This window comes from Ascaphus truei, chromosome 5, assembly GCF_040206685.1.
Source record: "Ascaphus truei isolate aAscTru1 chromosome 5, aAscTru1.hap1, whole genome shotgun sequence".
Lineage (NCBI taxonomy): Eukaryota > Metazoa > Chordata > Amphibia > Anura > Ascaphidae > Ascaphus > Ascaphus truei.
The window spans coordinates 290,641,838-290,669,239 of NC_134487.1; the positions used below are offsets into that span (position 1 = coordinate 290,641,838).

General features: G+C 44.4%; 1 protein-coding gene across 13 annotated transcripts in view; it reads right to left on the reverse strand.

Moving 5' to 3' along the window:
- DGKI (diacylglycerol kinase iota) overlaps positions 1-27,402 on the reverse strand; it is a 265,197-nt gene that overhangs the window by 171,196 nt on the left and 66,599 nt on the right. For 3 of the 13 annotated variants that reach the window (XM_075602595.1, XM_075602593.1, XM_075602599.1), the window contains exon 1: positions 4,057-7,454. The exons of 5 other annotated variants lie outside the window; for them this stretch is intronic. In XM_075602595.1, coding sequence (XP_075458710.1) covers positions 4,057-4,508 — 452 coding nt within the window. In that variant the 5' untranslated portion in view covers positions 4,509-7,454. Of the gene's footprint in view, positions 1-4,056; positions 7,457-27,402 lie in introns of those variants that run through there. 5 more of the 13 variants (XM_075602597.1, XM_075602596.1, XM_075602601.1 and 2 more) reach the window with 3 other exon arrangements.

The window sequence follows — 27,402 nt, forward strand, 5'->3', positions numbered from 1 at the left end:
TACCTGAACACTGGGTGTTATTTACCTGAACACTGGGCGTTTTTTACCTGAACACTGGGTGTTATTTACCTGAACACTGGGTGTTATTTACCTGAACACTGGGCGTTATTTACCTGAACACTGGGTGTTATTTACCTGAACACTGGGTGTTATTTACCCGAACACTGGGTGTTATTTACCCGAACACTGGGCGTTATTTACCTGAACACTGGGTGTTATTTACCTGAACACTGGGCGTTATTTACCTGAACACTGGGCGTTATTTACCTGAACACTGGGTGTTATTTATCCGAACACTGGGCGTTATTTACCTGAACACTGGGCGTTATTTACCTGAACACTGGGTGTTATTTACCTGAACACTGGGCGTTATTTACCTGAACACTGGGGGTTATTTACCTGAACACTGGGCGTTATTTACCTGAACACTGAGTGTTATTTACCCGAACACTGGGTGTTATTTACCTGAACACTGGGTGTTATTTACCTGAACACTGGGTGTTATTTACCCGAACACTGGGTGTTATTTACCTGAACACTGAGTGTTATTTACCCGAACACTGGGTGTTATTTACCTGAACACTGGGTGTTATTTACCTGAACACTGGGTGTTATTTACCTGAACACTGGGCGTTATTTACCTGAACACTGGGCGTTATTTACCTGAACACTGGGTGTTATTTACCCAAACACTGGGTGTTATTTACCTGAACACTGGGTGTTATTTACCTGAACACTGGGCGTTATTTACCTGAACACTGGGTGTTATTTACCCGAACACTGGGTGTTATTTACCCGAACACTGGGCGTTATTTACCTGAACACTGGGTGTTATTTACCTGAACACTGGGCGTTATTTACCTGAACACTGGGTGTTATTTACCTGAACACTGGGTGTTATTTACCTGAACACTGGGCGTTATTTACCTGAACACTGGGCGTTATTTACCTGAACACTGGGCGTTATTTACCTGAACACTGGGTGTTATTTACCTGAACACTGGGCGTTATTTACCTGAACACTGGGTGTTATTTACCTGAACACTGGGCGTTATTTACCTGAACACTGGGCGTTATTTACCTGAACACTGGGGGTTATTTACCTGAACACTGGGTGTTATTTACCTGAACACTGGGCGTTATTTACCTGAACACTGGGCGTTATTTACCTGAACACTGGGCGTTATTTACCTGAACACTGGGCGTTATTTACCTGAACACTGGGCGTTATTTACCTGAACACTGGGTGTTATTTACCTGAACACTGGGCGTTATTTACCTGAACACTGGGTGTTATTTACCTGAACACTGGGCGTTATTTACCTGAACACTGGGCGTTATTTACCTGAACACTGGGGGTTATTTACCTGAACACTGGGTGTTATTTACCTGAACACTGGGTGTTATTTACCTGAACACTGGGTGTTATTTACCCGAACACTGGGTGTTATTTACCTGAACACTGGGTGTTATTTACCCGAACACTGGGTGTTATTTACCTGAACACTGGGGGTTATTTACCTGAACACTGGGCGTTATTTACCTGAACACTGAGTGTTATTTACCCGAACACTGGGTGTTATTTACCTGAACACTGGGTGTTATTTACCTGAACACTGGGTGTTATTTACCCGAACACTGGGTGTTATTTACCTGAACACTGGGTGTTATTTACCTGAACACTGGGTGTTATTTACCTGAACACTGGGCGTTATTTACCTGAACACTGGGTGTTATTTACCTGAACACTGGGTGTTATTTACCTGAACACTGGGCGTTATTTACCTGAACACTGGGTGTTATTTACCTGAACACTGGGTGTTATTTACCTGAACACTGGGCGTTATTTACCTGAACACTGGGTGTTATTTACCTGAACACTGGGTGTTATTTACCTGAACACTGGGCGTTATTTACCTGAACACTGGGTGTTATTTACCTGAACACTGGGCGTTATTTACCTGAACACTGGGTGTTATTTAGCTGAACACTGGGCGTTATTTACCTGAACACTGGGCGTTATTTACCTGAACACTGGGTGTTATTTACCCAAACACTGGGTGTTATTTACCCGAACACTGGGTGTTATTTACCTGAACACTGGGTGTTATTTACCTGAACACTGGGTGTTATTTACCTGAATACTGGGCGTTATTTACCTGAACACTGGGTGTTATTTACCTGAACACTGGGTGTTATTTACCTGAACACTGGGTGTTATTTACCCGAACACTGGGCGTTATTTACCTGAACACTGGGCGTTATTTACCTGAACACTGGGCGTTATTTACCTGAACACTGGGTGTTATTTACCTGAACACTGGGCGTTATTTACCAAAGTCTCCAAGCTGACAAACACATATGAAACCAGTGCAAAATAACAGTGCCAGATTTCGACAAATTGCCATTGAAACCCGTAAATCTCCTAATGTATTGCCCTAAAATGCAACAGCTTGGAAAACTTTGATATATGTCCGGGCTGGCCAAGCTCAGTCCTCAAAATCCACCAACAGGCCCTTGAGGACTGGAGTTGGCTGCTCCTGCTATAGGACTTCCTCAGGGAACCAGCGTGAGGGTCTGTTATCAGAGTCCTGTTTCAAAATGGGGCATTGCTTACCCTCTCTGGCAGCAAAGGGTTAACTGACCTTCAAGGTCTATGTGGGTCAATTATTACTTAAATCTCCCAGCTATGAAACCAGAACACAACAGGTTCAGCTACCCGTATCACATTTGGAAACCAAAAAGTCTATTGGTTCCAATTGGAATGGGGTTTCCGTTGGTGTAAACCGAGTGCGTTTTTTGCCCATGTTTTGCAGCCAGTAGACTTGTATAAATAACCCGCTATAAGCGTGAGGCTGCGGTCCCAGTAACTGCCACAGCGCGCGGCGCGGCGTGCGCTGTGCGTGTAAGCACCGCCCCTCAATGGGACTGGGCCCAGTAGTCACCTTCCCGCTGAAGGTGCAGCTGCGCCCTACTGCAAGGTTTTTTACAACTCAATGAAATTGAGTTTAGACCATGTGACGGGGGTGTGGCCACGCCCCCGCCGGCGGTTCACCCAATGAGGGCGAACCAGCTGCGTGACATGATGGCTACGTCCCAGCAAACCCCTGACCACGCCCCCTCCCGTCACAAGCTCCCTCTCTCCTAAAAAGACCGCAGATCGTGGTTAGCGCTGTGCACGCGCTGCCCGCCCTCCCCCCCGCCGGGCGCGCGTGTCACAGTGATCACTGGGACCGCAGCCTTAGGGTGATGAGGTGCGCTTCTTCTGCCCAACGGTGGAGCAACTTGCGGGCGAGAAGAGAAGTTTATTGTAGAATCAGTCACTGCGCCTGCTACCTATTGGTCACTAAGTAAAAGTAGTGTCCGGTCTGCTTTATACGGCTGAAAAGCTCTTTTAGTTCATGAACTTCGTGCGATTGTTATGGACAGAAAAGGAGTCCCTTTCTTTTTAATATAAATCTTTTTTTCTTAAATTAAAGAGGAAGAAGTAGAGGATTGCAATAAAAAAAAGTACTTCTTAACCCTTCCATACCATAACACAGGGGGTGCTCAACTCCAGTCCCCAAGACTCCCCCCCCCCCCCCCACCCCAACAGGTCAGGTTTTTAGGATATCCCAGCTTCAGCACAGGTGGCTCAATCAGTGACTGAGTCCCTGATTGAGCCACCTGTTCTGAAGCAGAGTCATCCTCAAAACCTGACCTGTTGGTGGGGATTGAGGTCTGGAGTGGAGCAGCCCCTGTCAGAATACATCATACAGCGCTATTCCCATCTCCCAAACCTTTACTAAACTGCACCACCATGCTTTTTTTTACATACCCTGATTTTAGTGATCATGAGGCTAAGGATAAGAAGCTAACTTAGATTGTAAGCTCTTCGGGGCAGGGACTCCTTTACCTAATGTTACTTTTATGCCTGACGCGCTTATTCCCACGATGTGTTTATATTATTATGTCACGTGTATTACTGCTGTGAAGCGCCGTGTGCATAAATGGCGCTGTATAAGGGAAGATATACATACATGCATACTGTATATTACCTGCCCCAAATCTACAAACCTTGATATCCCCAGGGGGCCACTTTCACTCTCTGAGCTGCTGCTGCTAGATGAGCTTTGCCTGGAATACAAGCCATCCTCCTTATCCTGATCAATGGGTCCTGGATCAGTAGCGTTCAACATCCTACAATCCAACCATACCCCCCACAGCATGTCTTCCATGGTGGGAATCTTCGCAGACCTTAATGCCTGTCTCTTGATGCCTTTCACTGCGAAACGCGGGTTCACTCTAACTGGAGCCGTGCTCGATTTCCTGCGCCTCTTAGCCTCTTTTCTCCTGCTCGAAGCTCCGTCTTCACACGTCTGAGCGGACAACCTCCGCTGGGCTAGCAAACCCAATGACGGTGCTCCGGCTCCCGACTTGCGCCTGACTTTGGATGCGGCCATGTTCGGTCTCGTGACGCTGTGAGCCGGACATGACTTGCTGAAATGACGACGGAAAAAGCTCTCCATGGCAGAGAAGGTGTTGAGCGTGTTGGAAGAACCAGACAAATAGCCTGAGTCTGGCCCAAACTAGATTACATGAAATATATACGACAGACCGTTCCTCGGGTTATAATTGAGGTCCACGAGTTCTGTTAAAGTATCAAGTATTTTGACTTAAGTGCTATGACACATGTTGAGTCTTCCAAGTTCCTGAAGTATTTTATTGTGCAACCATCGTTATAAAATACTTGGTCACATTCGAGGTTTATACACAGTCCTTATGGTTCGTCTTAGTCCTACTAGACAAACACTTCTTATTACAGTGACTTTATTAAACTTTGTGGCTTCATATGAAACAACATCCATAAGCTATTCAGGGTACACAGAACATCTTCACGGAAAATCATTGACATCCATCACTCACAATATCCAAAGGGACCTTTGACACTACAGCTGCTTCCAATCAATAACTGTTCCTTGTCAATACCTTTTCCTTTCAGAAACAAACACAGAATCATGGTAAGGAATGAGCAACCTCTTACATGAAAAAGGTAACTGTGCTGAGTATCACCTGTACCAATATCCTAACCCCCTACTCACACTACAGTGTATGATAATCCTCATCGGTGATCCATGTTTACATGAAAGCAAGAGAAATAAGACTGCCCTTTCTAGCTTGGCTCTCAGAGGTATTGAGCAATGAATCCAGCAGATGGTTTCCAAATGTAAACACAACAGCACAGAGGCCCACCCTTGTTTAATAACTCATCTCCCCCCTCTAGCATGTGCAGCAAATCGTAAAGAGGTATAGGTTCCAAAAAATGGGGATGGAGAGGATGGTGGTTACAGATTACACAGGCGGACTTCGGTCAGAGGCAGGAGGGTATATAAGGCAAATGTGGTAGGGGCCTACGTCCGCCTCCACAACGACAGGATTTAGCCTTACAATTATTATTATTATACTGTATGTGCATAAAATAACTCCTTCTATTGTTCCATGTAACCAGTACCTACGTCGATATAGCGCTTGTTAAAGAATAAAAATGCATGCCCAGCACCGTTGTACGTTGCTTTATTCTGTAAATGCTGTGTTTACAACCCCGTGTGCACCCTTGCAGTTGGCACATCCCTTCCTCGTCTCTTTAAAACGAGATCAGTTAAAAGTACATCACAAAAACTGCCCTGAAAACCAGTTAACTGAACAGTTACTCAACCTGCCCACTTCTGCTTTTTCTTTATTGGATCTGCAAATGTAACCATAAAGTGATAAGGAAATATTCACAGACTCATGAATAATCCCAGCATCAGTTTTATTAGCAGGCAGCAGCACATACAACTGATTTAACACCTGCACTACCAGAGGATAATGCAACACATGGCAGAGTCATCTATGATTAAAAGTCACCCTGAAGAAGTTAACAAAATAAGACTAAGTGCCCTCCTTTACCTCGCTAATAACTAACATCTCTAGCAATACACTGGTCGCCCTGTCCTAGTGGCCTGCAAACTTCTTAATTCTCTCCCAACATGACAAGGACACCCTGTCTTACTTTTAAATTCCTTTCAACTTTTCCTACTTTTTTGACTCCCTTTTTAATTTACCCCTCGTGTTCTTTACCTACTGTACAGAACAGTAATCAAAAGAACACGGTTATATTTGTCTTTGTAACGTCACTTAGCAACATTGTAACAAGTGAGAACATTCCGCCGAGAAATACCTTTACCTTCTGTTTAACTTCACTATTCAATATCACAGAACAAATAATATATATATATATATATTGTCAGGGGCACATGCATACAAGATGCATTTTATAGTCCCCACAATATGGTTATTCGTCACTATGTCTAAACCTAAAACATGTAGGTTTTACAATAAGTTAAGAAAACCAAGTTATAGCCAATGTATAAAACTGGACTCGGTAAGTAAAACTGCAGAATTGCAACTTTAAAACATAATAAACAAAGTGCAACATTCTACATTTCTGAGAGTATTCTCTTTTGACGATAGCATTAAATATATCATCTCTTCTGCAAAAAGATCCCCATAAAAAACCCGACAAGACGTTTTCAATACTTTATCCTCAGAATGTCCCGTCCACTTTCTTTAAAATGAATATAAAGAAGTTATTTGCATCTGAACTGAAATAAGGAAACGCTGTTACATCAGATGCGAGCCAGAGGAAGAGCAGCTGGCTGTTCTGAAGAGGTAGACATTGTAAAGGAGCCATCCAATGTGCATTCACTGATGCCCCCCTCACTGGCAGTGTGCCCTTCTTGTATTGCCCAACAAAAGTATTGAAAGAGGCAGATGTTGCTTTGAAATGGTAAAATCTGTGTTGCCCCAAACATTAGGGCAGTCCCCTGTTATACACCACACTGCCAATGCACCACATGTGTGAGGGAGATCCGTGAGTCCTGCAGTGGGCTGGCCACAGTGATTCTTTCCACTTAGTTTTCCAGAGCTAAGGTACAGGAGACATCTGAGAGCTGATGGAATATGTAAGGTTCTTAAAACAGCAATCTGGTTAAATTGGCTTTATTCCATTTGTTGCATTGTTAAACTGCTGGCCCCACGCTCTGTAACCCTGTTTTCCACATCCTTCTGCCTTTTCCCCCCCCCCACTCCTGAGATACAGAGTCCAGAAATTCAGGGATGGGTTGCCTGGGATAATCACAGAACCCAACCACGTCCAGACAGAAAGATATTGAACAACTCCATCTCTAGAGCAAGGTTATGCCTTTTAGAAGAGGACTGTATCCTGTGATGTATTTTAGAGGGCGGTGGGGGAGTGGGTTTTAAAGCAGCTGGCCGCAAAGTGAAATCCAGAGAGCACAGTTCTCCCACAAGGTGACTGCGTGGGAATTAGTGCAACTCCTGTGAATTCAGCTGCTCCAGCATCTTGTGCACGGTCCAAGCGCTCACATCTCCCCTGAGACCTCTTGTAATTTTTCTCAGGCTTTTCACCCCAGTGACTGCAGACTCCCCTCTCTCTGCTTCCTCTCCCCTCTCTCTGCTTCCTCTCCTCTCCCCTCTCTCTGCTTCCTCTCCTGTTAATACCAGTATTCAGCGCTGGGTCATCTTCTGTATTCCTCTTTCTGTCTGCCTAGAAATCTTGGTACATGCAAAAAAACTTTGCAGATGGCTTTAAACGTCACTTTTTTTTATTGAAACAAAATAAAGGATGATAACTTTCTTATTAGCCAGTTAAGCATGGCCTGCACCCCACGTCACTTTGCCTTTATCTGCGAGATTATCACTACAAACATCTGTATTTTGGGGGGGGGGAAAGAAAAATGCTAGTTCAGACATCACAAGAAAATACAAGAGTAAGTGTGCATGTAATAATCCCACTTCTGCTTTTGTGATCCTGTAAAACACCCCGGCATTTCTTGCAGCATTAATAATAATAATCATTTCATGTGTAAGCAGCACTGAACATAGAGTTTTTGCTGGCATGAGTCCCAGCCCCAGGGAGCTTCCAGCCTCTGTTTTTTGAGGCACATGGAGATAAAGATCAGGTTATTTGCCCAAGGTCACAAGGAGCTGACCCAAGGATTTGGACCAGGCCCCCTTGCTTAAAAGTCTGCCATGGTTTTCGGAGCAGTGCCTCTGCTCACTGAGCTGCTCCATTAAATGTTATGGTGTGTTAGGCTGAGTCCATAAAGCCTTCCCCCGTGCGTGTCCGTGACGTCACCCGCGGGAAGCGTGTGCATTTTACGGACATGCCAGACGTGCCGTCCTGGGGCGTGTCTAGGGGCGTGTCAGTGATGTCACGGAGCTGGTTCATTGGGCGAACTGCTCACGCGACCTGCCCGTCGCACCGAGAAATCCGGTTCAACTGATTCCTCGAGCAACGCGTGCCCCCTCCTTCTGTCGCGCGTGGTCTATGGGCGCTGTCAATGCCTTAAGGCAAGGTGATCATGCTGCGCGGACGCCTCTGCGTGGTCTGCGGCAGCATGGACTCAGCCTTATGGTGTGTTATGATGTGTTATTTTGCTTGCAATGTGTAGCAGAAACAAACAGACAGACATTTAATTTAAATGCTTTGGGGAGGAGCGCGGGACATCTGCAACTGCCCGCGCCCCCCTGTCTCTACCCCCCAGACAAATCTCCCGCCCCCCAGTTTGCGCACCGCTGGCCTAGACAATGATGGCCCATCAAAAGGAAACTGCCCCCAAGGAAACATATGTAACCCTGTTTCCCCACCCAATCTCACATAGGGTCTCCTAGGGGAAATGCTACTCTGGTTACATGGCTTTGTGTGGTACATACCTGCTGGTAACAGGGGGCCCTGGGTCTCCCGCATGATGGTAAAGGGGAATAACAGGACAGGGGTCTGGGGTCTTGCCCAAATTCTACTCACAGGTGCAGTGCCTCCATCTTCTGCAGCCCCCAGGTGCATGGGGTGAAGTCTCTGCAAAAGAACTCTCGTCCCCCTCCTCCCAATAGACTTCAGTCTCAGGCCAGGAAGGTATAGGTAAAAACACAGGATCTTTATTTGATCTTCCTTGATTCAGCAGCAGTCACAGATTACAGCAGTTAGTTGTTAGGGTATCCACCCTCAGGATGTCCCTGGATCCTACTCCCAGCCAAAGAGCACAGAGAGTGGTCCTTGCTCTTCCCCTATCCCTTGGTGGGATAGGAGGTATGGTTCCCAACCTCTTCCCGGAGGGAGGGCCTCAAGCCTGCAAGAGCCCTGACAGCTTAGTACGGGTGAACCTGTTTCTCTCAAAGGTAGAGATCACCTGGCTAAATCAGGAAGTACAATGCATTAAGTACAGCTCCAGTAAGCACTACCCCTGTGTCTCTAATTGGACACAAGGCCTGATAACACTACCTTCACTGACTCACTGCACTGCATGTGTGGGGAAAACCCATGATTGCTCCTGGCAAACCTGCCCTTACTAGATATTAACGCCAGGAGGAGGGCAGACCTATAGCCCAAATCTACCCAGGGCTACACATATATTGCTGCAGAAATGGTCCCAGCATTTCTAAATGGAGTTAAAACATCTCTATATTTATTTAAAATCATAATAAAAAAAAGGCCCCAAACTATTTTTTTGGTTCCTTTTTATTATGATTTGAAATAAATATGTAAGTATGTATACCTTTATTTGTGTAGCTCCATCCATGTACATAGCACGTGACTGCAGTAATACCAGTGACATAATAATATAACCCATCATGGGAATAAGTTCTTCAGGCATACAAGTAACATTAGGGAAAGGAATCCATGCCCCCAAAGAGTTTGTAATCTAAATAAATATCTCATTATATATAACTCTATTTGGAAGTGCTGGGGCCATTTCAACAGATATACCGGGTTTTGCCCGGTTATAAGGCAAGGTATTTGCGCGCTCCCACACACGCCGACTGGGGCCTGCCCCACAGAGGGCTGTACTTTGTGTGCAGCGCACGCATCTTCATGAGCGCAGCTGCGGCCAGCGGGGACTCAGCCTTAGTAGAGTCCTACTTTGTATTTTGGGGAATTGTGTCTTTCTTTACCATAAAAAAACAGCCCCAAAAAAATGTTGTTCTAAAGAAAAAAGAAATTATATAATTAGTAATGGTGAAAACGAAAAAGTGATACTTGTCATTAAAATATATATCTGGTAAACCTTCTGAATCTGAGCCAACTCTCTTTCTGTCTTTTAAAGGGGGAACCCATCCATAAATGGACCAATGGTAGTGACATGTTTAGGGTACTAAATCCGGGTGAGTAACATCTTGTTTACAAAATTAGATACCTCTCAGCTGAGGCATGGAGAAGTTTGATTGAACAGGAGTTTTCACAGGCAAAGACCCCTACCATCCTTGTCACGATCGCTCGATCTCAGGATAAGGCCTGAATGGTCTCCGGCAAGGTGGTATGCAGTTCAGCCAGCTCGTGATACAGACGAGTAGTGTCCGCAGGTTAAGCGGTCTCTGCTGCAGCGGGACACACGCTGTTCAGCTCTCTGGTCCGGCGCTTCCGGGTTGGTGACGTCACTCAGCGGCGACAGCACGTCGCGATCTTTCTAAACACCGAGTTGGCTCGCAAATGAAGAGACCCCTGTGGTTTCGAAACGCGTTGGAACTAATCACCCTGTGAACCCTGGACTTTGCACCCCTCCTTTGCGAGCCAACTCGGTGTTTAGAAAGATCGCGACGTGATGTCGCCGCCGAGTGACGTCACCAACCCGGAAGCGCCGGACCAGAGAGCTGAACAGCGTGTGTCCCGCTGCAGCAGAGACCGCTTAACCTGCGGACACTACTCGTCTGTATCACGAGCTGGCTGAACTGCATACCACCTTGCCGGAGACCATTCAGGCCTTATCCGGAGATCGAGCGATCGTGACAAGGAGAGCTACGTGTGCCTTAACCGATGACATCTCCACTGGCGTCCTGATTGGTGCATGGGTAACATTAACCCTTGACATGCCTGATTAATCTGTTTTAATGTACGCTTAATACTTACCTCACTTTGGTTTGGTTACGAATATAATTTTTAATGCACTATGAGCGTTGTGCGCTGTGTTTTTTTGTATTTTCTGTCTAATTAGGGGGTACCTGAGCCATCCCTGGTGCCACAGCTGCAGACGCTCCTTAAATCATTTTGTATTTACAAGGTCACATTTTTATTTATCACACATCATCACTTCACTTTTGAATTGTTTGTAGTTGCGCACTTATTTTTTCACTTCTATCCAAAGACCCCTACCGCCTCCTTCCTTATATTTATTTGCCTTCTAGTAGGGGCAGGATGGGCTAGAGCAGCGGCGCTCAACTGCAGCCCTCAGTTCCCCCCCTCCACCCCACCAGGTCAGATTTTCAGGATATCCCAGCTTCAGCACAAAGACTGAGCCTCTGATTGAGCCACCTGTGCTGAATGCAGGGATAATGCTGGGACTGATAATGCAGGGACTGATTGAACCACCTCTGTTGAAGCTGGGACTAATTGAGCCACCTGTGCTGAAGCAGTGATATCCTGAAAGCTTGACGTGGTGCGGGGGGGGCTTGAAGACTGGAGTTGAGCACCCCTGGGCTAGAGCAGGGGTGTGCAAACTGGGGGGGCGTGCCCCCCAGGGGAGGCGCAAGATTTTCTGGGGGGGACGCAGCAGTTATAGAGGTCCCCGCTTTCTCCCCCAAGGCATTTAAATGAAATGCCGGGGGACCGCGCGAGGCTTCTATAACACACTTACCTTCCAGCGACACGTCGTCATGGTAACCCGGCATCAAATGGCAACGTGACGTCACATGACCCCGCGGGTCATTTGATGCCGGAGCCAAGCAGGGGGGCGGGGGGCCCGAGCCACAGAGGAGAGCAGACAGGGGTGCGCACGGGGAAAAGTTTGAGCACCCCTTGGCTACAGGATGAGTAAAACGTGACTGACAGGCATCCAGCAGCCAATTTTCCATTTCTAAAGAAGCCAAAACAGCTCAATGTTTGTTTAAAACATGATTACGTTTGTCGAGGGAATAGAGTGACATTGTCAAGTTGTTTTCAAAATGTTAGGTCACAAAATAAGACCTTGTGTAAACAGCTTTAACCGCGCCATTGTCTTCCTTAACCACCGCGGTCAACCAAAACAGCCAAATGTTTGCTTTCAGCACTATTACAATGGCTTGAACACAACCGACTCCAACGTTCCTTCACTCAGCCGCCCCGGCTCGTATAACAGTCGGAAATAGTTCAAGCCGTTATGTGATGTCATTTATCTTGGCCTAGTTATGCAGCCGGACTGCAGACGCCTGCCCCTGCAGGAGACGCGCGCTTCCCCGGTTATTCGGCAGCTGGTGCAGCCTGGCTTATGTTTCGTATCAGATCTCCAACTCCCTTATCATTAGCAACCTCCTCTCGTCTCTCCGCAAAGAAGATTGGTAAACAGCTGCCATCTTGGAAGGCCAGCTATGTTTGCTTATTTAAAGGCAGACGACACTCACAAAATATGAAGTACTCCCCGTCCTTTTAAAAAAGAATCTATATATACATTGTTTTTTTTTTACCTTTTCTTAAACATATACTAATAAAGATTTTTGTAAAGTAGTTGACATTTTGTTTCTTCTGCTTCTCCTTACATCTCAGCGCTAGTTTCTCGCTATACACCTGCCCGACTCTTGCGTTCTGCATAAGAATGTCTTATGTCTAACCCTTTTGTATCCAACGCTCTCTCCCGCCTAAAACCTCTCACTCACTGCCCCACGCCTCTGGAAATCCCTTTCGCTCAATATCCGACTGGCACCCTCTCTCTCCACCTTTAAGGCCTATCTTAAAACACACCTCTGTAACGAAGCACATGGGTAGCTCCGCTGGCTGATCGCATACATCTCGGATGCACTGACCTTCACCCCTTGCAGACACATTTACCAGAACATCCTTCTACTGTCTCTAAGTTCTCCCCACTTACCACTTAGATTGTAAGCTCTTCGAGGCAGGGACTCCTCCTAAAGTTACTTTTATGTCTGAAGCGCTTATTCCCATAAATTATTATGTCACGTGTATTACTGCTGTGAAGCGCTATTGTATGTAGCTGGATAGCGCTATATATAAGTATATACATACGGTTAGGTCCGGAAATAATTGGACACTGATACAAGTTTTGTTATTTCGGCTGTGTACCAAAATAAATTTAAGTTACAGTTAAATAATAAATAGGCGCTTAAAGTGCAGTCTATCATCTTTAATTTGAGGGTATTCCCATCCAAATTGGAGGAAGGGTTTAGGAATAACATCTCTTTAATATGTAGACCCCTCTTTTTAAGGGACCAAAAGTAATTGGACAATTGATTCAAAAGCTGTTTTATGGACAGATGTGGGCTATTCCTTCGTTATTTCATCATCAATTAAGCAGGTAAAAGGTCTGGAGTTGATTCCAGGTGTGGCATTCGCATTTGGAAGCTGTTGCTGTGAACACACAACATGCGGTCAAAGGAGGTGTCAATGCAAGTGAAACAGGGCATCCTTAGGCTGCAAAAAAAAAAAGAAAACCCATCAGAGAGATAGCAGGAACATTAGGAGTGGCCAAATCAACAGTTTGGTACGTTCTGAGAAAAAAAGAACGCACTGGTGAGCTCTGCAACACAAAAAGGCCTGGACGTCCACGGAAGACAACAGTGGTGGAGGATCGTAGGACCCTTTCCATGGTAAAGAAAAACCCCTTCACAACATCCAGCCAAGTGAAGAATACTCTCCAGGAGGTAGGCATATCATTATCCAAGTCTACCATAAAGAGTAGACTTCACGAGAGCAAATGCAGAGGGTTCACCACAAGGTGCAAACCATTCATAAGCCTCAAGAATAGAAAGGCCAGATTAGACTTTGCCAAACAATATCTAAAAAAGCCAGCCCAGTTCTGGAGCAGCATTCTTTGGACAGATGAAACTAAGATCAACCTGTACCAGAATGATGGGAAGAAAAAAGTATGGAGAAGGCTTGGAAAGGCTCATGATCCGAAGCATACCACATCATCTGTAAAACATGGTGGAGGCAGTGTGATGGCATGGGCATCATGGCTTACAATGACACTGGGTCACTAGTGTTTATTGATGATGTGACAGAAGACAGAAGCAGCCGGATGAATTCTGAAGTGTGTGCCAGTGCCTGTTTCAGAAGATGAAGGGGGTGTGACTTTGTAAATGGTTGCTATAGAAACAAAAAATGCTTGCTACATTATAATACATTAAACATGTCATTCAGAGTTTTTTTTTTTTTTTTTAATACTACAAGTATTTTCTCATCATACAGAACGGAAAAAAACACACATGTAGGATATTGCTTGGTCTGCAGCTTTAAACTATAATTTTGCATTGTGCACAAACTGCCCCATGGCTGCTACTAGTAGCCATGATATATTACTATTTTTTTTGCAACAATAACATTGTATATATAAAAGTAAAGTTCTGTAGTTTGTCACTAGTTGATTAACTTACTTTAGCCCAGTGACCTACTTGTAAAACTTCAATCCTCCCTTTAGAAAAATCTGTGTCCTATATAATGTTTGCAGGCCTATTCCTCCAGCATGCTGTACTAATCCCTCGCAGCGTGAGAGTGATTAGCTATCGCATCCTAAGTGTCTGCTTCCAAGATTAACCAATATATATATTTGTACAATTGTAATACATTTTATGGCTCAGCCAACAATACAAAAACAATCTCACAATGTCATTAGAATCATACAGACTCACACAAGGATATATTCCCCAAACTAATTAGAACAATGCAGAAAACACTGGGAATTATCCTTTAAAAAATACAATGGAATGAAACAGAGCAGATTCGATACAGTGTAGCAAGTTGCTAAATGATTAATATATTGTTAAAGGAGCAATCCAACCAATATCCTACGTGCGTGTTTTAAAATAAATCAGTTCTGTAGTATTCGATAACACTTACTACATATTTTTGATTCAACTCTTAATGCCATTTTTAATGAGGTTTAATACACTGAGCATCCTTTGATTTCTATAGCAGGCTTTAGCCCACCTCCCCAGCAGTGCAAAACTTTTGTAACACTTGCTGTTGGTGATAATTTGTTGCCAATATTCCCAGCAGTTTGAGCTGCAAACTTTAACAATAGAGAATGTTACCTTAGTAATATAAGGATACATTGTAGCTGCTGAGTTACACTGACTGAAGGATTGATTGAAGCTGAAAGGCAGCCATTTAGTAAACCCAGGATCTTCGCTGATTGATAACGGGAGAATGAATTGATCGGAAGTTTAGGTAATTCGTTTTCTATAAAGGTAATCAAAGGCTGCATAATATTAAAACAAAAAAAATATATTTTATTTTTTTTGTAAGTGCCACTGGGATTGCCTCTTTAAAGGGCCAGTCCCTCCTAGGACCAGAGTGAAAAATATATAATATATAATATAATTTAAATATAATATAATATATTTGTATTTCAAATTAAGGTTTTCAACTTTTAACATTTTCATGGTAAACAAATGCTTTGGGCTTTTTTTAGAATGATTTTCTAATGTTTTTTGGTGATAAGAAGCATAGATAAATTGTTATGTTGTTTGGGGCGGTTGAATCCTTCTTAATAAGCCAAATTACATTCATAAATTGTTTAAAAAATAAAATGTTGACCTGCGCCATGGAACTGCCCCTTTAAATATGTTAACTGTGCAATAACTGTTTTTTTTTTCTAACGAGACAGGAATCTAAAATGCATCGACACAGACAAACGTTTATTTCGACAAAGTGCCCTGTTTGCTACTCGCAGGTATTTCTCACATTTCATGCAAATTGTTGACGCAACCACAGAATTGGTGCTGAGATGAGAAAGAAGTGAAATATCCAGACGTTGGGCTGGGCCCCCTTGCAATGTAAGCAGCGGCATGTAACTCTGCAGACCAAATCCACAAATTGCACCCTGATACCCAGGGGGGAAATTAGAGCAGAGCACTTAAATACATTAGCACTTCGAGACACACGATAAAAAAAAAACTCTCCTTGCATCAGTTTGGCTCCAAAACAAAATTGCATTGGCACATACGGGCAAATCAGTATCGTCAAAAGTGCACATCATCTAATTAGGATTACAGACGCAAAGGGGCCTATATAATAAGTGGGGCTGAGCCACCATGTAAAACCAAAGACGCCTAAGGCAACGGCCCCAGTGCCTGCGCTGCACGCGCGTCTGTGAGGCAGGCGCGCGTGCAGCCGAGTTCCCCCGGTCTGCAGTAAGATGCAGGGAAAAAGACAGGTGGGCGTGACGGGTGCGCGGCCGTGACATCACCCGGCAGGTTCGCCCTCATTGGCTGAACCACCGGAGGGGCGTGGCCTAGCGCTCCGTCTCGAGTCCTCCTCTCAATTTTCTTGAGAGCAGGAGAAACTGTCGGCGCGGCGCCCCCCCTCGCAGCGGTCCCGGCCCCATTGTGGGGCGGATCTTGTCCCTGCAGCGTCTGCCACAGTGGGCGCTGCAGAAGCCAGCGGGGACCTGGTCTAAAGGTCCACTCACTTGAATTAGCCATAGTGTTTTTTAAGATGCACTAAATTGTCACAAAGGCCCAGATTCACTAAAACGTGCGAAGCTTTAGCACGCCTTAACGCCCATTGAAATGAATTAGAGTTAGTGTGTGCTAAAGCTTAGCATCCTTTAGTGAATCTGGGCTAAAATCAGCAACATATCGCTCAAGAATCTCTCTCGTGGCATGAACAGCGAGCGTAAAAAACACACTACGGCACCAATATGCAAAAGGCTGCCAAGCAGTAGCACGCCTTTCCTCCCTCCCATTCATGTGACTCAGAGCCGAGGCGTGCTAATGCTTAGCACCGTTTTGTAGATCCGGGCCTAGGGTGGAGAAAATGCTAACTGTGCACACCGATCTCTTAAATATGCAAACTCCCCCGAACTACAAATCTCTGAGAAACCGTCACAAGGGCGTGAACATCGCTCAAATGTTCTACAAAATGTCACAAAGCGAGCTGCCAAAAGATGTCCTACGGCAGGGACGGACAACTCCAGTCCTCAAGGGCCACCAACAGGCCAGGTATTAGGGATATCCCTGCTTCAGCACAGGTGGCTCAGTCATTGACTGAGCCACTGATTGAGCCGCCTGTGCTGAAGAAGGGATATCTATAAAACCTGACCTGTTGGTGGCCCTTGAGGACTGGAGTTGGCGTTCCCTGTCCAGTGGCTTAGCACTGCTTACCAACCAACAGGCCAGGTATTAGGGATATCCCTGCTTCAGCGCAGGTGGCTCAGTCATTGACTGAGCCACTGATTGAGCCGTCTGTGCTGAAGCAGGGATATCTATAAAACCTGACCTGTTGGTGGCCCTTGAGGACTGGAGTTGGCGTTCCCTGTCCAGTGGCTTAGCACTGCTTACCAACCAACAGTCCAGGTATTAGGGATATCCCTGCTTCAGCACAGGTGGCTCAGTCATTGACTGAGCCACTGATTGAGCCGCCTGTGCTGAAGAAGGGATATCTATAAACCCTGACCTGTTGGTGGCCTTTGAGGACTGGAGTTAGCGTTCCCTGTCCAGTGGCTTAGCACTGCTTAGTAAGTCTGGGCCAATATTTTTTAGACCTTAAAAGTATTATCCATAGATGCATTTCACGGTTAGCCAAGGAAATTGTGAAGCAATGTGACCATTAATCGGTGACTTATCGATGGGCAAAATATATTCATTTATTTGATTGCAAAGTATTTAAAACAATGTTCAATATCATCCCCCCCCCCCATCTCCTCTAATTAGCTGAAGTTTCCGACTGTCAACCAATCAACGCAGAATTGAAACCAACCTTTCTAATGATATGCAGTTAGGCAGCTGGCACAGGCCTAGTGCAGGAGTATTGTTACCCTAACTTCAAGTCATGGAGCGATACATATATCCAGTGGTTTGCAGAAGTATTCACCCACTACCAATAATGTCACATGTTGTTGAATTACAAACAATTTATGCACATTTTTTTGCAAACAAACTTTTTTTTATTCTAAGCTACAAAGCTGTACTGGTTAAAGCTGCAGTTCAAGCAATATCCTACATTTGTGCTTTTTTCTTAAAATAAATCAGTTCTGTATGATGGGAAAATACTTGTAGCATTTAAAAAAAAAAAAAATTAAAGACATTTTAAATGTATTCTAATGTAACAAGCATTTTTGTTTCTATAGCAACCATGTACAAAGTCACATCCCCTTCCTCTTCTGACAGACCATGTGACTGCGTAATGCTAAAGACCCCAACAGAAAGATAAATGAATGAATGAATAACCAGATACTTGTAGGGGGGACCCCTAACAATAAACTTGATAGAAGACAGGTACTGGGTTGCAGCTCCGGATGGTAAGCTCACTAATAAGTGAAGCTGTAGTTAACAATAACACCAGGAAGATTGAGCATAATAACACCCTATAACGTACCAATTGTCTAAATAAAGTCCTGAACAGGAAAACATGTAGCAAGCGATTGACTCACTCTGAGTGCTGCACAGTCCATGCAATCCAAAGGTGAGGGGTCCCCAGGTGTGCTTCCGTCCAAGGGGTAGGCTAGTAGAGAAGGAGAAAAACTGGAAGAGCACTACTGTAGGTATCAAAAAAGTAGAAAGGAGGGTGTGTATCCCATAAAAAGATTATTTATTGGTTATGGAAAAACAGGGCAATGGAGAGCCCTACCAACGTTTCACGCTTCACAGAGCGCTTTCTCAAGGTATAAATAATCTTTTTATGGGATACGCACCCTCCTTTCTACTTTTTTGATACCTACAGTAGTGCTCTTTCAGTTTTTCTCCTTCTCTACTAGCCTTCCTCTTCTGAGACAGGCTCTGGCACACACCCCTTTTGCCCTTTCTCTCGCAGCGCACCCATTGTATATAGTGCCTGCCTGGTCACATGATCTTTCCCAGAGAACTTTGCATTTTGGGACACTCTTTAGCAGCATTAACAGTGATTTAAAGAACCACGAGCCGAATCATTGCTAATCGATCACAGGAGAACGGATCGATCAGCAACTTAGCTAATCACTTGTCAGTGTGCAGATTGTATTGATGCGCATATTGAATGGAATTTTTATTTTTTGCAACAGCAGCTTTAAGCTGAACACGGTTATATGAGGAGCAGGTCAAATGTCAGCAAAAGAAAAATATAAGCGTAACATTTACTGGTTGCATAAGTATTCAGCCCCTTAAGTCAGTACTACGTAGACGCACCTTTTGCAACAATTACTGCTATGAGTCTTTTTGGATCGGTCTCTCCTAGCTTTGCACAGACGGATGATGAAATTGTTGCCCATTTTTCACGGGAAAATTGATCCTGTTCTGATACGTTTGTTGGGGATCGTCGATGGACGGCAATCTTCAAGTCTCGCCATAAATGTTCGATTGGATTCAAGCCGGCACTAGAGATGGGCAAATTTTTGGGGGCGGATCGTCCGGATCCTTTGGTCCGCGGATTTCAGCGGATCCATCTCAAAAAGGGCGAGTCGCGTTTCGCTAATTTTTTTTATTATAACCAATGCGCTCCGCGGATTCCGCCATCCATTGACGGACTCTTAAGAATCAGCCAATGGATTGGATTCTACAAATCCGTCAACGGATTGTATCCAATGGCGTTTTTTTTTTTTTTTATGAATCTGGATTAAAACCGACCAAATCCGTTTGCGGATTTCACACCTAATTGTTTTGAGAAAATGGAAGAAAATCTGGGAAACGGATTTGGGGGGATTCGTCTATCTATACTCAGGACTTTGACTGGGCCACTCAAGAACATTAATTCTCTTCTTGCTCAACCACTCCAGTGTGACTTTGTGCATGATGGTATATACACAGATACTCTGCACTTTCATACAACGCTACAATAGACATGGGGATCGAAGCGTTAAATCCTCAGCTATTTGCCCTCGCTCAACGTGGGATTTGCCAGCTCTACCGACAGAATCGCTTGTTCCTGTTTTCTCATTATAAAAGCCTGCTTTTAATCCTCCGACTGGATGGCCCAATTAATTGCTTTCATTTTTAGGACGAATTAGGAGCAAGCAAGAGAAACATACGGGTGCTTCCACATGAGAGGAGGACAGAGGAACAGAGAGGAGAGGGGTGAGGAAAGAGACATCCCGGAAATATGTGCAGGAGATGCAGGGACAGCCCACAGGGGGGGGGGGATTTATCAACGTAAAGAAAGTGCAAGGAAGTTACATAGTAGGTGAGGTTGAAAAAAGACGTACGTCCTTCAAGTTCGACCTCTGCTAAATTTAGATGACAGATACTTTATCCTATATCTATACTTACTTATTGATCCAGAGGAAGGCAAAAACAAACCCCAGTGTCATATCATCCAATGATATCTCATAAGGGGAAAAATAAATTCCTTCCTGACTCCAAGTATTGGCAATCGGATTAATCCCTGGATCCACATCCTTCCCGTGTTTACTTATTTGGTCTATCCCTGTATACCTTTCCTTTCTAAAAAGACGCCCAACCTTTGGTTGAACACATCTTGGAAGTTTTCGGGACAATGCTCCATTTTTCTGTTTGCATCAGCTGTAAGAAAGGGATTTGAGGCAAGTGAAAGGAAGAGTTGGTTCCATCTCATTATAATCGCTGCGTCATGTAACTCCTCCCCTAACTCCTCCCCTAACTCCTCCCCTAACTCCTCCGATCATTGCAAGCACATGGTGCAAAAACTGGTACAAATGATGCAACGAACTTGAATTCTGCACCAAATTGACTGTGATACATTATAGAATTGGATAGATAGGTATCACAAAGTAAATACATGGTGCATAACCTGTGGAAGGCTAAAGAGGATTCAAAGTGATTATTTACACTGGTGATACAATGGGTACCAAAATCCCCCCATGGCCCCGCTCCCCCCCTCCCTGTTGGAGTGGGAAATTAATTGGATAAACGTAATTTTTGAAAATAAGTCTCTAATACAGGGGTGGGCAACTGTAGTCCTCAAGCGCAACCAAAAGGTCAGGTTGTCAGGATATCCTTGCTTCAGCACAGGTGACTCAAACATTATGACTGAGCCACCTGTGCTAAAACAGGGATATCCTGAAAACCTGACTTGTTGGTAGCCCTTGAGAACTGGAGTTGCCCATCCCTGATCTAATAGGGCACAAAGCCTCCTGCAGATTGGGGAAATGATTTGATCTAATTGATTCAATCTGCATCTAGAATCCCTAGATAGATTTAACCCCTTTTTGCCACTCGAGCCTGCAATGCAATCCGGCACCGAGCGGGTTAATCTTTTCAGATTTTGGGCTCAGAGATGAATGCTAAAGGACAGCCCCAGCACATGCATGGCGTAACCGCACCACAACAGAGGGGAATAAGCCGCAATGTGTCCATAGTGGTATCAAGCACTACAACAGCAATGTTAATAACAACTTTATTTCATGCAGGTAGTAAGGAAAAGGACAGAGGCACCAGCTTGTTTCTATGGCTCTCTGCTATCATAGCAGAGCAGGTCTCCCAGTCAGTTACTGTGATTATAATATTAACTATTACTGTAATTCCATGTCTGCGGTGGCGGAGGGCTCCGGAAGCCTGGGATATAGGTGTTATTGTACCGCCAACAGATTAACTGCGCTTCAGTTTGTTTATGATGTGTACAGGCCGTGCCACCTTCAGACAGGGTAACCAAACTTTTACATGTCAAGAACCACTCCATGTTAATTCATGGCTCCATTAAATATGCTGTGCCTAATCCCGGACCAAAGAGCTTACAATCGGATGGTGTTCCCAAGGAACAGGGAGAAAATAGAGACATGATGTAGGTTACAAACTCACCCTTGGGTGCTACAAAGTATCAATTACATTTTACCCAACATCCACTTTGTCTGTGAACATTAAATATCCATCAGGGAACCAAACAGGCAACCTTTTTTCATTTTGGATTACTGTAAGCATCGGCCATAGTGTAATAGCACTAGTCCAGGGGTGGGCAACTCCAGTCATCAAGGGCCACCAACAGGTCAGGTTTTCAGAATATCCCTGCTTCAGCACAGGTGGCTTAATCAGTGGCTCAGTCGAAAAGCAGCAACACCTGTGCTGAAGCAGGGATCTCCTGAAAACCTGACCTGTTGGTTGCCCTTGAGGACTGATGTTGGCCATCCCTGGACAAGGGGGTGTCACTACATTTTTAATCTTGAACCCAAGGTTCTCTTGCTGCTTCTCTACTGATAATCTTATGTCTCCGCTTTCTATTTAAAGAAAATGTTACCAATTTTTGCTGTGCATTATTACCCTTTTTGCTTTCTAAAAATGTGTTCATTAAAACGTTGCTAAATACCGTCAGAAAAACTTTTCCTCATTGTTAAATAATATAGAATCTTTATTTAGCAGACACCGCACCACACATTTTTAAGGCCAATTTGGCCACTCACGGTAACCATCTTCCTATTAGAAGAGGCCTCATCTGGCTGAGTTAAACAATTCCCTGTTTAGCAACACTGTGGTGATAGGCTCTATCTATACTCAGCATTCTACCGCTTCAGCACACAGAAGGTTCATTTGAGTTACAAGTTACATCTTAAAAATATATGGTATTGTTTTAGGCGGGTCAGGCCACAATGACCCCGCCCTGTTTTATGTGTTTGTCTAGAAGCAGGGTTATCTAAGTGCAACCGGTGGGGTGATTATAACCCGAGATCCGCACCCCCTTTTTGACAGTGGAAATAAGCAGAGCCTTTTTTAATATAGCTTAAAAGGAATTCCTCAAGTGATCTGGGAAAAGCAAGAGGGTATGGCCAAGAAGACATTTCATGTCTGAACAAGTTTACTAAATATAAGATATTTGGGATTCAATTGAACTCCTAAGGATGTGCAAACTATATTTATGACAAGGGAGCTCATCTGATTAAATTAATACCAAATATGACAGGTTGGTCTATGTTACATATCAGATACCTATTTCACCTTCAAACATTAAAGTTACCCCATCAACGGTGGAGATGGTGAAGCCCACAAAGATACCATTCCTAGCACAAACTAACGGAAATCTGAAATGTGTATATATTTCCATGAATACACAAAAGTCAGACCGGATAGGTATTATAACAAATATTGTTGACATTATTTCAATCATCTTGTGTTTTCATGTATAAGAGGGGTTCTGAAAGCGGGAAGGGTGTTGTCATTCTTGTTTACTCCAGGCCAAAGATGAATTATTCACATTGCCTTACTTCTTGCTTCTTGTTCAAATGCAATTAAGAAAGATAACAGGATAAGGGAAGAGACAGAGATAATGGCAATAAGAGACAAATCGATGTAGGAGGGGGAAAGATGGAGCATTGAAAATTTTGAAAGAAGGCTGGAGACAGGGACAAAAATAAAACTATTTGTTAGGCATACTAGCCAAAAAACATACAAGACAGGGGTCCTCCAACGCGTTTCTCTCCGCAAAGGAGCTCTATCAAAGAGCAATAAGAGACACTAAACATCAGGTTAAGACATTTACAGACATTGGGCAGATAAAAATAGGTAGTTCCTCTGTCAATGTGAGATACAGGAGCTTATAACTACAATTATCTGAACACCTTCAATGTATTTACTGCAACGATCAGTTTACCAATAAAGCGTGTTTTTGTTTTGTATATACATAAAAGTCGTGGTATCTTCACTATAACCAGCTGATCATTTATTAAATCTGTTACTTATTTTCAAGCTGCTGTAATCAACCAAAAGGGAGCACTCCACAGCTCTCGCTCACAGGCAGAGATAAGTACAATAGGCACACCTGGTTTCAACAGGTAAGGGAAATTAAAATAGAAACAGTCCCTGCTAAAAAAAGGTCAAGTTGGAGGGCATGCATTGACAAACTTTTAGACTTGTTCAAAAATACTTACCCATACCGGACTATATTTGCAAAAGGGTATCAGACACCTAGTTTTAACCGTTAAATATATCACTGTCGCTGGTTCAGTTTGGGACTTGCCTTTAAAACATTGAAGGATGTGTTTGGCTGCGCTTATAGTGCCGGTGACGTCAGGCTGCGGTCGCTGGAAAAATCAAATTGAGATGACTTCCAGTGATCACGACCAAGCCATCGCTTCGCGCTTACTATAAGCACACTTGACGGAGGCAATGCATTTGTTTGGACGCGACATCACATCGCTGTCGCCGGCACTATAAGCGCAGCCTTACACTGTTACTGAGGTCCTGTGTGTGACTTATAAATGCTTTTTCTGACTCAAATTTCTTTGTCCGCTTTAAGGGGATTTTTGAGCTAAGATGCAGAGTTCAAAGTGTAACGATACCATGGGTGGTATATATGTAGCCAGAGGCATAGCAATGCATGCACAGACCCCCGGGGAACATTTTCATATTGTTTGGCCGCGCATGTGCGATCAGCTCTTTCCTACTGCGCATGCGCGATCGGCTCTTTCCTACTGCGCATGCGCGATCACCACTTGCCGGCTGTTCGTCCGCATGCGCAATCGGCAACCGCCGATCCCACATGCGCAGTAGCCAAGTGCCGGTTGCGTATGCGCAGCAGCAAAAATACGCATTGTTCACGCTGAGAGCGGGCATCCCGGGCTATAGCTACGCCCCTGTATGGAGCGCTGTTACTTTTTAATGAATAAACACAGAGTATCACTGGTTTTTAATTCACAAACCCAATGTACCACCACTGTATTGCCAAACTTATTTATCCACTTGCTTGATAAAGAAAAAAATAATTTATTCCACGATGTCTTCCTCCCTTTCTGTTTTGAGATATTTCGCAGAAGGTCTTCTAGAATGAGGTCCCAAACGCAAAGCAAATTTAGCCCCAGCGATGAACAGGCTTGGAAGTTTTTTTAAAATTCAGGCACAGCACCACTGCTCTTCAATCACTGCCACTATTATTGTTCATCTGTTTTCCATGAATTTCAGGGAGACTTGGCATCTACGGGTTGTAGACCATGATTTAAAGCCCCCTGGAGGGAAAGCTGTCTGACAGTATCTCACTGTTAATGCTGGAGCTTAATTTCATCAGTTGAAAAACACAATTTTGTCCAGAGCTGATATACAGAGCACGGTGTCTCCTGGCTCTGATGGCTGTATGGTTTTTTTGGGGGGGGAGGGAGGGGGGTGATTCTGAACAAATGCTTGAAGCTACGTCTGAATATCTGGTCTGCTTCTGCCCTGAGTCCTGTGCTGTCAACTGTGATGAGTTTAACAAACCCTGGGATGTAGAAAGCCACAGGCCACTGTGTGGGGGACACTTTACTGCTCCCCAACATTTCCAAGTCCCCCTTTTGTTTATTTAACCCCTACTGTGCCAGAACACATGGTATATTCCGGACCCCTGAAAATTAACATGCTGCTATATATAGCAAAACTGAGAGTAAACATATAAGGAAGGAATGCAATACAAAGTGGCAACGTGTCAAGTAAACAGAGTGCCGTTGCATTCTTCCCAACACTCCAATCCCATTTTCCAGCGTTTCCATGGAAACGGGGCCTAGCTCCTTAAGACGGTTGACATTAATGATCAGGTGCCTGATTTTGCACAAAGAAGGGTTGGATAAAAATTACACGCTAGTCTCTGTGTGTCAGCGATGGACAGGCCCCCTCTCAAACACACACGGGGGAGAGGGGTTGGGCTCACATGGAACATTTAAGCTGGGACATCAATCCCGTGTCACAGCCGCCTTTCAGACACACGGAAGGAAGGCACAGTAAATAAACAAAAGGATGCAAAAGACACCCTACCACTTCAGGATCCCACCCCTCTTTCCTCCTGAACAAAATAACATGCTGTAACACACAGCGGGCCTGAGTATAACTGTGCAGTTACCAGATAGGATGGCTTGTCCAAAAATGCTGGACACAATGGTGAAAGGTGCCACACACTCTACACAAACGTCTCTCCGCTCAATGCTGTTTCCTCCTCTCCTTGGCCCCACCCCCAGGCTCCTGACACCTCCTCCTGATTGGCTGCTGCTGGTTAATGCAGCCAATCAGGATGGAGGAAGCTTCTCAGCCCCCTACCAACAGCCCTGCTCTCCCTGCTCGGGGAAATCCCGGGGCTCCCCCAAGCCAGTCAGGTCACTATGTCCAGAGAGGTAATGCCGGTATACACATACATGTCCAGTATTACCTCTAACTTTTTACTGGACAGTGTCCAAATACCAGACAGTCCGGTTCAATACTGGACACCTGGCAACCCTATATACCAGATGCTATAGGGGTGTGCTAAATCATGGTCAAAAATGCATTTTGTTTTTGTCTATAAGGCTATTTCCGTGGGGGAATTTAGACCCAGCACCTTTTTCTTTTTAAGGATCAACAAGAAACTCCATGCAGAGGTTGTGAAATGATCAGGAATGGGGGGTGGAATACTAACTGAAACTTAATCAATATCTTTTCTTCCATAATTCTTTTTTTAACCCTTTGAGCGCCTGAGGGTCCGCACGGCCAGAGTGCCATGGCCCCTTTGGCACCCTTGAATTACGTTAAATGTGACCGCTCTGTCCCCGATGACCAAAGGGCAGGAGTTACCCCCATTCCATCCGCCATCAGTGCAGGTGGCATCCTGAGCTCCGCAGAAACGCAGGAAGCGATCTCCCCCTAAGAAAACAGGGGGGGGGGGAATTGGGACACAGCTACTACTGCTAAAATATGTTTTTATATCCATTATTTTTCTTTGGTTAGATTTCAGGAACCTTTGTCCTTACAAAAACCCTGCCACTGGCAGTAATCCCTTCAGGCTTCTAATGTTAAAAAGACATTCTGAGTCTTCATCAATATATCAGAGTGCTATGTACTGATTAAGGCTGCATTAGTGTCTTGTATCTGCTTCCTATTTAGAGAGTAGCTATAGGAAGGAGTAACTTGACCCATTATTATAACGCAATTATAATTCTATCTTGGCTTCAACCTCCCTGGCTAATGACCTGCATTAAATGTAAGAATCTTGATTAACAAGCCCATTATATTTTAAGCCGCTGAAAGACAAAAACCCTTAAGATAAATGATTTGCTCCAAACATCTTCCCCTTGCTTAAGAAGATTGAGGCTTCTTTTACTTGAATGGAGCTGAAATCAACTCATACAAGGGGGAAAGGGGCTTCATAACATATTGTGTAGAGGCCATAGATCCTACAGACTTCAGTGGAAGTTCATTTTTCAAAGTTAGAACTTGTCCTCTTGACCCCTTTGTCCTTGAACCCTGCGCATAAACTGATGCCAGTGCTTGGGATTCAAGAAATTACATTTGCCGGGGTGGTGGACCATGCTTAGAACTATATAATGGACTATATTCACTAGGGAGTGCTACTCCATTTGGCACCTTCCGGTGCTAAACGACACCTAATGACCCATTCACTTGCATGTGCTGTAAGGTGTCTTATAGAATAGCACTGCTATAGTAATTATGGCCCCATATAGTTACATAGTTACATAGTCCATCGAGTTCAACCTATGCTAAACTTAGACGACAGATACTTTATCCTATTTGCAGTATATTGCAGTATATTGATCCAGAGAAAGGCAAACA